This window comes from Solanum lycopersicum, chromosome 2 (genome assembly GCF_036512215.1).
Source record: "Solanum lycopersicum chromosome 2, SLM_r2.1".
Classification (NCBI taxonomy): domain Eukaryota; kingdom Viridiplantae; phylum Streptophyta; class Magnoliopsida; order Solanales; family Solanaceae; genus Solanum; species Solanum lycopersicum.
The window spans coordinates 51,659,197-51,674,182 of NC_090801.1; the positions used below are offsets into that span (position 1 = coordinate 51,659,197).

General features: G+C 33.0%; 3 protein-coding genes across 4 annotated transcripts; 1 reads left to right on the top strand and 2 right to left on the bottom strand.

Moving 5' to 3' along the window:
* Positions 1-265: 265 nt before the first annotated feature.
* Positions 266-6,419, bottom strand: LOC101249886 (glycine-rich domain-containing protein 2). The gene is made up of 9 exons (XM_004233421.5): positions 6,285-6,419; positions 5,509-5,693; positions 5,203-5,320; positions 4,861-5,106; positions 4,059-4,514; positions 2,947-3,485; positions 2,354-2,552; positions 1,565-1,720; positions 266-1,479 (listed from the first exon to the last, which is right to left on the bottom strand). Exons 2-9 carry the CDS (start codon positions 5,664-5,666, stop codon positions 526-528), a joined length of 2,826 nt encoding a protein of 941 aa, XP_004233469.2. The 5' UTR covers positions 5,667-5,693; positions 6,285-6,419; the 3' UTR covers positions 266-525.
* Positions 6,420-8,043: 1,624 nt separating this feature from the next.
* Positions 8,044-10,464, top strand: LOC138341739 (protein FAR1-RELATED SEQUENCE 8-like). The gene is made up of 2 exons (XM_069293395.1): positions 8,044-8,556; positions 8,644-10,464. Exons 1-2 carry the CDS (start codon positions 8,286-8,288, stop codon positions 9,519-9,521), a joined length of 1,149 nt encoding a protein of 382 aa, XP_069149496.1. The 5' UTR covers positions 8,044-8,285; the 3' UTR covers positions 9,522-10,464.
* A 478-nt stretch (positions 10,465-10,942) lies between these two features.
* On the bottom strand, positions 10,943-13,932 carry LOC138341738 (uncharacterized). 2 transcript variants are annotated; one of them, XM_069293387.1, is made up of 6 exons: positions 13,715-13,932; positions 12,792-13,585; positions 12,514-12,693; positions 11,971-12,396; positions 11,363-11,890; positions 10,943-11,261 (listed from the first exon to the last, which is right to left on the bottom strand). In XM_069293387.1, exons 4-6 carry the CDS (start codon positions 12,055-12,057, stop codon positions 11,052-11,054), a joined length of 825 nt encoding a protein of 274 aa, XP_069149488.1. In that variant the 5' UTR covers positions 12,058-12,396; positions 12,514-12,693; positions 12,792-13,585; positions 13,715-13,932; the 3' UTR covers positions 10,943-11,051. The 2 variants fall into 2 exon arrangements, 1 of the variants encoding a protein (XP_069149488.1); XR_011214619.1 differs by lacking the exon at positions 10,943-11,261 and having other exon boundaries at positions 13,715-13,838.
* Positions 13,933-14,986: the final 1,054 nt, after the last annotated feature.

The following is a 14,986-nucleotide window of genomic DNA, read 5'->3' on the forward strand; positions in this document are numbered from 1 at the left end:
CCCTTCCTTAGTTTGTTTCATTAGGAAAAGTAATTAGATGGATATTATTCAGCACACCAGGAAGTATAAGAAATTAGTAGTAGTTGGTTTTTATGTGACCTGATCAGGTAAAGTCAATTTATGAAGCATTAAATTTTTCCTGCCAGATTTATTCATTTATAAGTAGAAGAAACTTCCCACTTGATTATGTATTCAAATGATTATGGGATGAAATGAGTGGTTCCAGACACGAACACTAGCAAATAAATGAGCTTCACAGCAATAATTCATCAAGCATTGAAAAGATGCTCAAAAGGCACTCTTCTGCATTATTCCATAATACACACAAAGCAGTCACTACAACAACATAGAACACATTATTTCCTATTTACATTCATAATAACACAACAAACATTTCCAACAGTTGAAATCCTAATTACAAGACACAGCAATCTCATCAAGAGCTTAGTGTTGTAATCTGAAACGGGTTCAACAAACATAAAAACGGTGCATCAAAGTCATGACCACCCTCCTTTGGGATGTCATTTATGCATTAACTTCAACAGTCGTCATACATGCCAAACCATTACCACATCCACCGCCACCACATCCACTGCTTTTCAAACTATTCCCTCCACAACCTCCACAGCCGCCACTTTCTAACCTATTTCCACAGCCACAACCACCACCACCACAGCCGCCGCTTTTTAACATACTCCCACAACCACCACCACCACAACCTCCACAGCCGCCACTTTCTAACCTATTTCCACAGCCACAACCACCACCACCACAGCCGCCGCTTTTTAACATACTCCCACAACCACCACCACCACAACCTCCACAGCCGCCACTTTCTAACCTATTTCCACAGCCACCACCACCACAACCTCCACAGCCGCCGCTTTCTAACCTATTTCCACAGCCACAACCACCACCACCACAGCCGCCGCTTTTTAACATACTTCCACAGCCACCACTTTCTAACATACTTCCACAGCCACCACCACCACAGCCGCCGCTTTCTAACATACTTCCACAGCCTCCACAACCACTGCCACCACAACCACCGCTTTCTAACATACTTCCACAACCACCACCACCACAGCCTCCACAACCGCTGCCACTACAGCCGCCGCTTTCTAACATACTTCCACAACCACAACCACCACTCTTTAATTTGTTTCCAAAAACAGCACCACAACTACCACAGGCTCCCCTCTTCATAAGATTATTGCAGCCTCCACTGATTGCTTCATTTGCGGGTGCTACAATGCTTCCTTTGGTAGCCTCCAGGTCCAACTTCACACCCTTCTCTGTCTCAGATTCCAGATTAGCTCTGTTGTCCTCTTCATGGCACACATCAGTTTCTTGAGTGGACAACTTCTCTTTCGAATGTTTGGCACTGCCTACCAAGCTACTATACCCTTCCTTCTTCAACGTATCACAAAGTACAAAAGCTGTTATAGAACCAGGCAAAAGAAACCACTCCTCTTTCACCTGATTTTACAAGGAAACCATATCTATTAGAGAAATGTGATTCCACAAGTTGATACTGGAACAAGAGTATAACCAAATTACTTACATTGATAACTCCAAATTTCAAGTCAGCCAACGCTACTGCCTTTCCATAAGGATCCTGTGCAGAGAACTCTACCGCTGTCATAAAATCATCTTCACTCCTTTGCTTTGTACAATACTTGTGCTCATAATCCAGCCTCTGACCAGGGAAGAATTTCACCTGGACAAAATATGAGTGGGGGAACCATCAATGCATGGAGAGCCAGAACAATGTTAACTTGTCGAATGATAATTATGGGTAACACCCAACAAATTCAGCTATTTCATGACTTTGAAATAAGTAAGTAAATGAGAAGCTGTATAAGAGAACTTTGATCTCAATACTCGAATTCATAATGATTGAAAACACAGAAACATTCTCTACAAGTTGCTGAGAAGGACACATTTAATGGCATTAAGTGTATAGGTATCAAGGTGGCTGAAATTGTTCAACTTATAAATAGCATTTCACAACAGCCAGAACAACTACCAAATTTAATAACTTAATACCTACTGAGCTTTGTAATGTTCAAAACACCAAATATTTCCGCAAGATAAAAATAGTAAGATAATGAGAGCTAGAGGCTCTATTAGAGTGTTAGCAGCAAAGCCATGTTTCCTGGAATACCCAATGAGGAATGTGAGACGAATTTTAATATTGGTGTCCATCAGCAAAGATGCATTTCCAGAAAATCTGATGGGACATATCAATCATCGTGTATGAGTGACAGCGGTATACATCAAATGAGAACAGTAATCTACTTTCCTGTTGTTTTTTAACAAAAAAAGGAAGAAGTGACAGATAAACACTCACATTCCTCTGACCAGCCAACTCAAAAAGCTGGCCATCATCACAGCTGGATGTTTGAAGTTGAAGAGACCACTGAGCACCTAACAGCAACCACTCTTTCCCTACTAACTCAGCAAGAGAATGTACCTCGCCGAACTTGCTGACGCCAACCACCTCCTTGTGCAATGTAGAATCAGTTTCACCCTTGGATTTCTTCGAGTCCCTACAGTGGAGCCATGAACAGAATTTCAAGCGGCAAGGAGAAAAGCTAATGACAGTTTTCTAACTTCTCATACATGTTTGGTGAAATTATCGGTTTCACTTAAAAGTTTCACCAACAAACACAAGGGCCCATGACATTTAGAATATCAGAAGGTCCCATAATACTGAATTAGGTCGAACAGAGAAATCATAAAAGGATTACCCCCAACTTCATTTCAAAGCAGTAAAAAAAGCTTTCTGAGGAATTTGATGGTGATGCAAAAGTAGCGAATATTTTAGTTCTTAGTTAACCACGAATAAGCAGACAAAGAAAAGAAACCAGATAGCATATCAATAACAGGCACATCCATGTTAAAGTAAAGATCAACAACATAGAATGCTTAAACATCAAGTACCTCATTTGAAGGCTAATGACCTCATCACCAGCATCATCAATGATGCGAGTCCAATTCTTAGCATGCTGAATCCTTCCAGGAAGTGGGAATAAGCAAGAATTTTTGGAGAATGCTCGAGGACGGACAAAGTGAAAGACATATGGTGCTGCAGTAGGTGTTGTAACTGAGATAGCTACTCGTAAACAGATTGGCTTTAGTGCTTCCATTTTAGAGCTTGGCACAACTTCCAACCACTTTTCCATTGTAAGTTTCGAAGTCGGGCAAACCAGATCTTCTAAAGAGACTTTAACAGAACCCACAGATTTAACAGGTTTCGGAATAGGTAAACCAGACGATGAGCATGACATGAGATCAAAAAGAAGATGACCATTAGGTTCACATTGGAAAGAAGCAACCTGTTTTTCCCCAGTGATGGACAAAATAGTAAGTTTTCTCTTTGCATTGAAGATTCTATCGGGCTGAGTCTTGCTAAATGAGACAAAGAAGCTTCCCTCGCGTCCTTCTGGTAAATTTCTGATATCTACAAGCTCTAACATAACCTGTAAATAATTGGAGAAGTTACTAAAAGTTACAACTCGTAGTTTGACTAATTTGAACATAAAACCACTTAATTTGAAACTTGGAAGTCAGATCTTCATAAGCAATAAGACAAGTAGATTGTTTTGAGTGAAGTGATCTATAAATCTAGGTTACACATTAATGTTCTTTATATCAGAGAGCAGCAATGTTCAAGATAGGCCCTGAAGGAAACAGTTAAATGAATCGACACTCTACCTGTCATAGCAAGACCAGACACAGATAATGATTGTCTTTAATGTCAACTTAGGATTAAAGTTGTCATATAATTTTCCACATTGGATTTAAATTATATACTTATAAAATAATATGGCTCCCTTATGATATCTAGCATACTGATTAAAAACAAAAGATCACTTAGGTTTTTCAGCACATTCTCCAGATCTCACATCCTTGCACTTATTACCTTCAGATATAAGTTTGAAATGGAATTCATTATATGCAAGTATCCTAGATATATCAGTAATATTGAATCTCAAAATATGAAAACAATATTGAGATGACAAAGCTAAAAGTAGAAAGATGCTGAAAATTACTTCTACTGCTTCCATCTCAGGATACTGCATTATCTTTTGGTGTTCATGGAAAATATCTGCGCTCTTGCTTACAGGGTTGGAGGGGTAATAAGAATTCCCAAGAGGAGATGGTGAACTGCCTCTATACATAGCACCTGCCCTCCAATATCTTAAACCATATGTTTCTTCCCACTGCCTTGTAGTTCGAAAAAAGCCAGTATCCAACTTTTTCCCTTTTGTTCGATCTGAGTCAGTGTCATCATGTTCTAAAACCTTACCCATAATGTCAACAAGGTCTTTGCAATAAGAAGCAGGATGTAACTGGTGAGTGTGCCAGATAAGGTCTATGTCATAAGTTGGAACAGTGAAGCTCTTAATGGATCTTTCTTTGTTTCTCCGGATCAGATGTAAGAAACCCTTGTATCGAGCCACAGCACCTTCAAGATAGAGATTGTTGTTTATGTGTGGTCTAGACACCTATAAGAAAGACATAAAAGAACTTTTACATCGCTGCTTAATAGAGTAGATAAAAAAAAGAACGCCATTAGAATCACAAAGCAAAACATGATTTTGACAACAATTAGCAGGAAAACAGCTGAAGTTTTTTCTCTAGCCTCCTAGGAATATATATCCTTAAGGATTTTCCTTAGTATCACTTTCAGAGTGAGTGTAAAACCATTCTGTTTATATGGTTCGACATAAGTCATTGATTCTCAAACTTGGCATTCAAATAAACAAAACAGAAGTTTGTGAACTGTACAAGTCTGACTGCTGATATGTTGCGATATACACAAAAAAAGAGTCTTAGCCTTCTCCTGCTCACCTGGTAGAAGAATGGGCTTTGCCGTGAAACAGCAGAGACTAGATCATAATCACTGTACTTTTCAGCTTTTGCATGGACATCTTCTGAAAGAGCTCTAGCTGAGTCCAAATCATAAGGCTCGTTTGCATACAAGTGTTTCCACAGTTCTTCGGTATCCTTTTTTGACTTCGCATTCACAGAAGATACAACATCATGGTTGTCAAGAATTCTCCCATATAAATTCTCACAGTCAGTCTTGTATCTAACCTGAAAAAGACGGCAGAAAGGACATTTAAGTATGTAATAAATAGCTTTTAGTCACAGAATTTAAATAACAAAAGTTTCACTAGTTAAGACACGTACAGGATTGAGCCTGTGACAATGCCAAATCCATTCACAGTCCAAAGGAACAACCAAGGGCCCGTCAAAGTAGGGGGACTCAGAGTGTTTTGCCAACAGTGGTAGCCAACATGAGTAGTACCTGAAATTGGGATTTTAATTTGCATGTTCTCTAAAGTAACCTTTTAAAGAAATGAACATTAACTTGTAATATTACCTTAGATCAGAAGAGAAGGAAAATTATTTACAAAGTAAAGATTTTTCAAATAATCAGTATTCATAGTTGAAAAGCAATTAATATGGGACAAAATCTTCGAGATTATGTATTACCTATGAATGGCTTTATCCAGGCCACGGCCTTCATACAGCCAACGGTTTCTATCAACGGTAGCAAGAAACTTGAGCTGTTCTTTAGCTGCAGCAACAAGGTCCACATTTATCAGAGTCTTCTGAGCTTCATTCCACTCTAACTGCTGTTTCATCTCCATCCTTTTTTCACTAATACCTATTCCCCACTGTCAAATTGAAGCATGAACGTTTATCAAAAGCTACAAGATTAAGTATAACAAATACAAATCACAGTTTTGTAGGAATTCATACATCAATTTAGAAACTGAAAATTTATCCTCAAATCAGCATCGTGAGAAAAACATAAATATACAAATGAAATTACAAAAGTAGATTAAAAAAAATCCCTTCGGTATGATTTCTATGGGTTTATCAAACATAACTGAACCGGTGCATAAAAGATAAAAATATCGGTGAACTTCACCGATCACTCTTTTCTGTGCAGAAAAATTGATTTCATATCCAAATGAAGTCATAGCAACGTTCAGTAGTAAAATCACAAAAACTAAAAGTAGCACGCAGAACACTTGTCAAATAAAGAGAACCAAAAAGAAAAAAAATTGAACAAAATTTAGGTAAAGAGCTTAGGAATCTCTAACAGCAAAGACTCAACTAGAAAGATGAACGATACATTGAACAATTGGTGGGCAGTTTATACTCAAAAGTCAATTGATCGGAAAAAGAAATAAACAGCAAACAGAGAAATCCTGCAGCAAAGGAAGAAAGGAGTAAAAGGCGATTACTGAATTTTGACTCACCGGGAAACGGAAGAGACGACGATTGATCGCCGGAGAAATCCACCTGGTGAATTCTTAATTGAGAAATGCAAGATATTTTATAGAGTGATTTGGTTTGCAAGTCCCAGTTTTATAGTACACCATGAAGAGTACGATATCAGCTTATAGTTTAGACTATCAAGTACAAAATATTATGTTTGGACACAAATACCCTTTTACAAACCAAATTACCTCCCTTGTCCTTTTCTAATCCAAAATTGATTAAATTCTAATGCTCGTTCTAAAGTCTTAAGCGCTCTTCAATAAAGATGATTAAGGGAATACAACTTTGATATCTTTAATTAAAAAGGCCTTTTTATTTTAAGTTGTAATGTAAAACGATACAATTCCTCTTTCTTTCATCAATTTATTAAGTATTTAAACAAAAAAAATTTCGAAACACAAATAACATCAAATTATTAAAAAATCTTTTGACAAGAACTTCTTTAATTGTTTTATTAATTTCTTATTATAATAAATATTTTATTTTATTTTTATCTCTATATTAGAAATGATAATTGAAGCATGACTCGGAAGAAAAGATTATTTTTATTTTTAATTTATATGTCTTCACCTAACACACAAGTAAGCCAGGCCCACACTAAACATCACCCAAGTAATATAATATATTATCCTCTATTTTTAATTATATAGGAGACTTGAGGATATATTAGTAATAGAGTATTGTACTGCAATGTAAAAAGAGAGAAACAAATAACAAAAAGTAAATCACATGGCTCATTTTGTATTTTTGTATGTACAACAAGAAGAATCACTCAAATAACGTGACTACACAACATTACAATACTAAGCAGTTACGTTTTATTCCGTGGCCGGCTTCACACTATTTATCATGGGGCATATATTAGGGGCGGAGACAGGAATCCGTTACGGTATTGAAAAAAATATTATTATTATTATTATTATATAAAAGAACTTATATTTGTCCTTGATAACAAATATTATTTGATTTGATTTTAATTTACTATAAAACAATTACAATTGAATCGATAAATTAGATATATATAAATTTTATTATTATTTATATATTATCTATAAATAAAATATAAATATTTTATTAAATTTTGATTAACCTAAATATTTAACTGTATAATTTTCTCAAGCTTAACACTTTAATTTTAGCTTAATTATTACAATCCTAAGTTTAAGTCCATCAATATCCACATTGATTTGTTTTTAGTAATTCCTTCTCAATTGATAATATAGAGCATTCAATCTCACATTATTGATCTAAGATAAGATTTTATCAATTTTAGTTTGAAAAACTTCTTTCTATCGAGATAATAGTTATAAGAATTGTTAAAATTATTCTATAAGCAATATATGCAGTAGGAAAAGAATGAAGTCTTTTTATTTGATTGAGTATTTTCATCAATATAAACTGCAAGAATAACAAACCCTAACATTGTTTTCTTAATAAAAATGCAAGGATAGATTATATCATTTATATAATCTTGTGTTGTTATTGTTGATATTCTTAGTTAGTAAGTATATTTATATATATATATATATATATATATATATATATATATATATATATATATATATATATATATATATATATATATATATATATATATATAAAGTGAAAAGGATCACATGACAATAGTAAAATTTGTTTTTTTATCGTAAATAGTTGAAGAAGTTCACATGTAAATAGTACATGAGACTTTCAATTCTATAAATTGGAATTTATCCTTCATATTCATATTACTTTCAATCTTCCAATCTACCAACAATTTTAGGTAAAAACATTTGAATATTATGGGAGAGTCTAGCCAAAATTTCAGTCATTTGAATTGTTTCTCATCGGATTCAACTAATAGGTAAATAAAGTAATGTTTTCTTATTTCTTAAAAATTATTTTTCTTATATGTAATATATTTATATTATTATTTTTATAGGTATGATCAAATTCAAAATGCAGTGAGTTATTGTACACAAATTGTAAATAACAATGTTATGGGTGATGAACGAGTTGGTGAGTTGCACAATGATGAACCTTCCGAGCATGAATTAACAGACAGTGATGATATGTATGACGGCGATGATGATAATGTGGATAATGCACCTAATGCATCCATTGAAGATCAAAGTATTAATTATCATTCTACAGCGATTCCATACTTAGATCACACTGACGAAAATGCAGAAGATTTTATGTACACGAGAGATGACGGTTCCATTCGAACGGCACTTTGGAATTCAAACAATCCTAAACATATCCAGTCAGGTTCGATTGTTGAAAACTAAATATTTTATAGTTGTTTATTTATTTATTTATTGCATGTTGATTAATTTAATTTGTATATGCAACTAGGTATGTTATTTATGAATAAGATGCAAATGAAATCTGCAGTAAGAGCATATAGTCTTGCTATTAAAAAAGAATTTCTTTGTGATCAATCCAAAAGTAAAAGTTGGAAAGTTATTTGCAAGCGTCATGAGTTAGGGTGTGATTGGATGATTCGGTTTAGAGAGATTTCAAGCGGTATGTGGAAGACAGGAAAAATGATTGAACCGCATACTTGTCTTACAGATAACTATAAGGAGGATCATTTCAATTTGAATGATAACATGATTGCCACTTCATTAATACCATATGTTATGCAAAATCCGGACATAAATATTAAGATGATCCGTGAAATTATCAAAGAAAAACATCACTATACTCCTAGTTACAGAAAAGCACAAAAAGGTCGAAGAAAAGCATTTCGAATGGTTTATGGTGATTTTGAAAGTTCATTTAAGGCATTACCTCGATACATGGCTGCACTACAATTATTCAATCCAGGCACTATTATTGAGTGGGAGCATCATTCTACAACAATGCAAGGTGAGCAAATTTTTAAATTTCTTTTTTGGGCTTATAAACAGAGCATTGATGGTTTCAAAAGTTGTAGGCCGGTCATTTCTATCGACGGCACACATCTTTATGGTTTGTATGATATCAAATTGTTAATTGCGGTTGGAATTGATGCGAATGGAAATATTTTTCCACTTGCATATGCTTTAGTTGCACGTGAGAGTTTTGAGTCTTGGTCATGGTTTCTCAAGTTATTATGGACACATGTAGTTTGTGAACGACAAGGAATTGGTCTTATTTCTGATCGTCATCAAGGAATCTTGCAGTGCGTTCAATCTTATGATTGGTTGAGTCACCCAACACATATCATAGATTTTGTGTTCGACACTTAAAAGCAAATTTTAATAAAAAATTTGTAAATAGTGAACTCGAAAATCTAATGTGGTTGGCTGCTACTGAGCATCAGGAGAAAAAGTTTATGCAACGGATGCAACAAATCAAAACATTGTCTCCTGCAGCATATGAATGGTTAAATGAATTTCCTTTGGAAAAATGGACGATGTATAAGGATGGTGGTCGTAGATGGGGTGCCATGACGACAAATGTGTCTGAGTCATATAATGGTTTATTGAAAAAAGCTCGGGGGCATCCTGTGACTGCCATGGTTTGAATGACGTTCAAAGCTCTCGTTGATCGTTTTGTCGAAAGAAACAATCTTGCAATTGCATTACTTCAAAGTAATATGCCATGGCCACTTGCGATAGATAAAAAATTTAATGATTATTATCAAAGAGCTCAAGGGCACACAGATATGATGACTTACAACACAGGTGATGGAGTTTTTGAAATTCTTACTTTTGCTCATGATGGTAAAGGTGGAAATGTCCACAAGGTTACTGCAAAAGGTAAGAAATGTTCTTGTGGAAAATGGAGAAACTATCATATGCCTTGTTCGCATGCCATCAAATTTTGTGGACTTCGCGGAATCGAGCCAAAATCTTATGTAAGTAAATTCTACAATGCAAAATATTACAAACGAACATACAGTGAGACATTTAATCCAGTGGGTGATGAAATGTATTGGCCACCAGCTCCTTTTAATTTAATTGCAAATACTGAATATTTGCGGACAAGTGGTACGCAAGGAAGAAGCCGACTTAAGAATGATATGGATATAGCTCCGGCTCGCATGACTAGAAAATGTAGTGTTTGTAAGGAGACAGGTCACACAAAGGCACGATGTCCTACTCGATTTTAAATATTTTGTATATGTTTTTAAGGTTAATGTGTTTTTATTATCTTGTTATTAATATTATGATATATCTTTTATATTTATTTGTTGACATGAATTTAATTTGTCTTCCGCATTTTAAATATTGTACGTAAAAAATAATGATTTTACCTAATATAAAAAGTATTGATTTGACCTAACATAAAAAGTATTGATTTGACTTATGATAAAAAAAAAGTGAATCCTGCAAACTTGTTCAAACATACAAAAATGTTGACAAAAAGTATTGATTTGAGATAAAAAAAAAGTAAATCCTGCAAACTTGTTCAAACATACAAAAATGTTGACAAAAAGTATTGATTTGACATATGATATATCTTTTATATTTATTTGTTAACATGAATTTAATTTGTCTTGTGCATTTTAAATATTGTACGTATAATATCTTTACATTATTATTATATTACTGATTTGAACTCTATTAAAAAATAATGATTTGACCTAATATAAAAAGTATTGATTTGACATAACATAAAAAGTATTGATTTGACCTATTAAAAAAGAAAAGTAAATCCTGCAAACTTGTTCAAACATAATCTCATTACTTTGTTCAAACTTGCACGAAACAACAAATTTACATATTTCAAAATTCGAATCTTCAGCCTTTTAGAATAAAGGTGCATAAAAAAAATTATTCTTCTGAATCCGAATCTTCTACATCTTCATTCTCATCTTCATTTTCATCTTCATTTTCAAAATCTTCCTCATTTTGATAGTGACTGCCTGTTCCACATCTAGTTGATTTGTGTAGCCTAGATGTTCTCCGAGGTGGATTTTGTCTATTAAGAACTAAATTTTGTAAAGCCCCAGCATTAAATCTTGAATCATCAAACGCAGTTACCTATAATACAATATAACATAATATAATCAAATAAACATGCAATAAAAATAAAAAAAAATTATAAAAAGTTAAAAAAATTGTATGAAAATAATTATACTTACATTCGAAAAATTCAATCTTCCACCAAATGGAGAATTATGTATCGGAAATTCACGCATACCATGTTGAAAACCATATTGAGAACCACTAAATTGTGCAAACCCAGATATTGGAACCTGCGGAGTTACAAAACCAACTGTTTGCTGACTAGAAAAATTCGGATTAGTATTAGAGGGCCCTACAGAAAAATCAAATGTGGGATAATAAGGCTCGGGAGTCGCCACATTAGTGTTAGAGGGCCCTGCAGAAAAATCAGCTGTTTCACTAGTGGTCCTTCTACCTCGACGAGCACCCTCTCTCGGTGTTGTTTGTCGTGATCGGCGAGATACTTGTACTGGTGGTGGTTCATCGTATTGAGTGGGAGGATTGTAATCATGATCAAAGCTCAATCGCGTTCCCTGAAAGGCCGCATTCATTGACTCCATTGAAATACGAGCGACTTCCGCTGCATATTGTCTCATTTCATTAGATTGATTTTCATCATTTTCAATCATCCGAGCTCGACGATACTGCATTTCATGACCTCTAGCCTATAATAAATAAACAAATATTAATAAAAAAAATTATTAAAGATTGACATAATAATTTGAAATTTATGTAATATACATACTAATGCCTCATGTCTTCCTGCCATGTGTTGATACCCTTTTTGTACAACATGTTGTGGATTTCCAATGACCATGCGGGTATGCCTCATGTACCAACGGAAGTAATCTGTTTGATCACTTACAAATGGAGGTCGAAATATACGATTTTGACGTTGTTCCCATAAATATTGTGTCTAGTTAAATGCATCTATATCTTCTTGTTTTATTTTTGATCGTTTATCACGCTTAAAATGATATTCGGAAAATTGGGTACACGGTCCAGAAATATGTTGTAAATAACCGAACTGTCTCACAACACGATCAACCATGTGCCACTCACGATAAATTCCATAAATCAGTGGCACCTGTGCCATCCAGACACGTTGTCCTGACCGACACCACTCAGGCAATCCATTAATAACATCTTCCGAATAAGGCTGCCAAATAAACTATAAAAAATTAATTAAGTAAGATAATTATAAAAACAACATTGGCAGAAAAAAATATATTCTTATTTAAAATAAAATAAAATATGAAAAGTATAAGATACTAATAATATTAAATACCTGTTCATCAGTTAGATTATCAAGTACATCCCTAATCACACCGATTACAGTTCGTGCCTCATTTTGATGATTTCTACGTCGCGTCCATTTACGTGCAAGTGCAGTTAAAGCCTCAAATTGATTGGTTCTTAGAGGCTTTGGCAATGGTTGCAGGGGAATAATTTTTTCCCATGCCCAAATCTACAATAAATAAATTCACCATTACTTATAATGCACTTAAATTTAAAAGTGCATATTACTAGTATATAAAAAATATTTAATCAAAAAAATATGTATACCTGCACTAAAGAGAGAAATTCACAAACTTCATTTGATTTTTTCATTGACGCACGACATAAACAATTATACAAATATGATAATGCGGCCGATCCCCATGCTTGAGTTGACATTAAATCTAAATTTCTCATGTCAATCAAAATGTCCAAATTAATCTTATTATTAGATTTATCCGGAAATATTGATCCACCACATAACCATAATAAATATAATCTAAATCTTTGTTGAACTTCATGCTCAGTTGAGTTATCGTTAATAACTTCCAAACCTTCGATATACTCAATCAATTTATATGTTGACAATCTACTAACACCAGAAAAACAACTAGTATCGGGTAACCATCCTGTTAATTGAAAAATCATTTCTTGTCTACCTATAATCCCTAAAGAATCAGCTCCATTTAAAATTATAGGACTACCATCTACTACCATTCCGAATAAAATTTCAATATCTTGTAAAGTTATGGTAGCCTCGCCAGTTCGCATGTGAAAAGTATGAGTTTCCGGACGCCACCTTTCAATTAAAGCAGAAATTAATCCGGAGTCATACGGCACACATCCAACATCAAGAATTCCTTTAAATCTACAATTTTCAAAATATTGAAGGATGCGAGAATGTAATGGATGATATTTTAAATGTTGCCAAAATTCAATATCACCACGACGCGTATATAAGCAACATCTCTCTTCTTTTATGCTACCATTCCAAATTCCTTCGGAACGATGATGAACTTGAATTTTTAATACATCATGCTCTACTGGACCAGGATGTACGTATAAATTTGATGGATCCATATCTATACACAAAAAATAAAAATAAAAATTAACATTAATATAAGTATCAAACGATTGAATATATCAACAATATCATATAAAAGTATAAAATTAATTAAAATAAATTAAAAATAAAATAAATTTAAACTCACCTTATAAAGAAAATGCTTTTAAAAACTTTAGAAAATTTGAAGAATAACAAGAATTTTAAGATTGTGGAAGATTGAAAGTAGATTGGATTGGAAGATTGAAAGATTGAACTACCAATTTATAGAATTCAAAGTATGAAAAATTGAAGTACCAATTTATAGAATTCAAAGTATGATGTACTATTTACATGTGAATATTTTTTTCAAAACTTACAATAAAAACAAAGGTTTACTATTGTGATGTCATCCACTTTAACTTGTGAAAATTTTCTTCAAATTATACAATAAAAACAAAAAATTTTACTATTGTCATGTGATCCTTTTCACTTTATATATATATATATATATATATATATATATATATATATATATATATATATATAAAGTATATAATTTTATTTTAAAAAAAATTAAATAATTTTTCTCATTTAATTTTTTATTTAAAAAAATTAATTATTTGAATTCAAATATTATTTAAATTTAAATTCAATATAATATCTTTTTTTTAGAAAGAAAATATATTTTAATTTTTTAAAAATAATGTATATTTTCTTATAAATTATATACATAAGTTAACATTTTTAAAAGTTTTTTTTATTTAAAAAATTGCTCAGCGATTTAATAACAATTTTTTTTTATAAATCGCTGCTAATTGGAAAATATATATATTTTTTATAAATCGCTGCACTGGCAGCGATTTTAAAAAAAAAAAATTTCTTCGTAAATCGCTGCCAGAGCAGCGATATACATTATTTTTTTTAAAAAAAAAGAAAATTAAAAAATAATGTTAAATCGCTGCCCTGGCAGCAATTTGTAAGAAGAAACATTTTTTTTTTATTAAATTTTTTTTTTTTTTGGCAAAATCGCTGCCTCAGCAGCGATTTTACTTTTTCAGTTGAAGTAAATCGCTGCGTCGGCAGCGATTTTACCGTTTTGGTTTATATAAAATTTTATATACCGTTTTGGAATTTTTGTTAATATTTTTTACCCTTTGAGTTTCGGACTCGTGTATTAATTGAGAGAACAATATGTTGTAAAGAAGTTAGTTATGTGTCTTAGCCTAAAAACATGACACACGTATGCTTTGTGTTCATGAGGCAATTATTAAAAAGAGAATAAAAATGTGAATCAAGTTATTTCAATCTTTAACTACGTCTATAACGATTAATTTTTTAAATTTGGTCATAATTTAGGTGGTCATGAATTTTATGATCTTTGATTGACTTGAAATTTGACGATTTCAACAAAAATCGTCTAGATGGATTTATGTAGTTT

Bases quoted from the DNA above. Each gene is read 5' to 3' on its own strand.
- LOC138341738 (XM_069293387.1), bottom strand. From the start codon at position 12,057: ATGAGGCATACCCGCATGGTCATTGGAAATCCACAACATGTTGTACAA. The intron at 11,891-11,970 runs GTATGTATATTA...TATTTATTATAG, and splicing joins CAGGAAGACATGAGGCATTA to GCTAGAGGTCATGAAATGCA. The intron at 11,262-11,362 runs GTAAGTATAATT...ATTGTATTATAG, and splicing joins GAAGATTGAATTTTTCGAAT to GTAACTGCGTTTGATGATTC.
- LOC101249886 (XM_004233421.5), bottom strand. From the start codon at position 5,666: ATGGAGATGAAACAGCAGTTAGAGTGGAATGAAGCTCAGAAGACTCTG. The intron at 5,107-5,202 runs GTACGTGTCTTA...CGTCTTTTTCAG, and splicing joins ATTGTCACAGGCTCAATCCT to GTTAGATACAAGACTGACTG. The intron at 1,721-2,353 runs GTGAGTGTTTAT...TATTTTGTCCAG, and splicing joins AGTTGGCTGGTCAGAGGAAT to GTGAAATTCTTCCCTGGTCA.
- LOC138341739 (XM_069293395.1), top strand. From the start codon at position 8,286: ATGGGTGATGAACGAGTTGGTGAGTTGCACAATGATGAACCTTCCGAG. The intron at 8,557-8,643 runs GTTCGATTGTTG...ATATGCAACTAG, and splicing joins TCCTAAACATATCCAGTCAG to GTATGTTATTTATGAATAAG.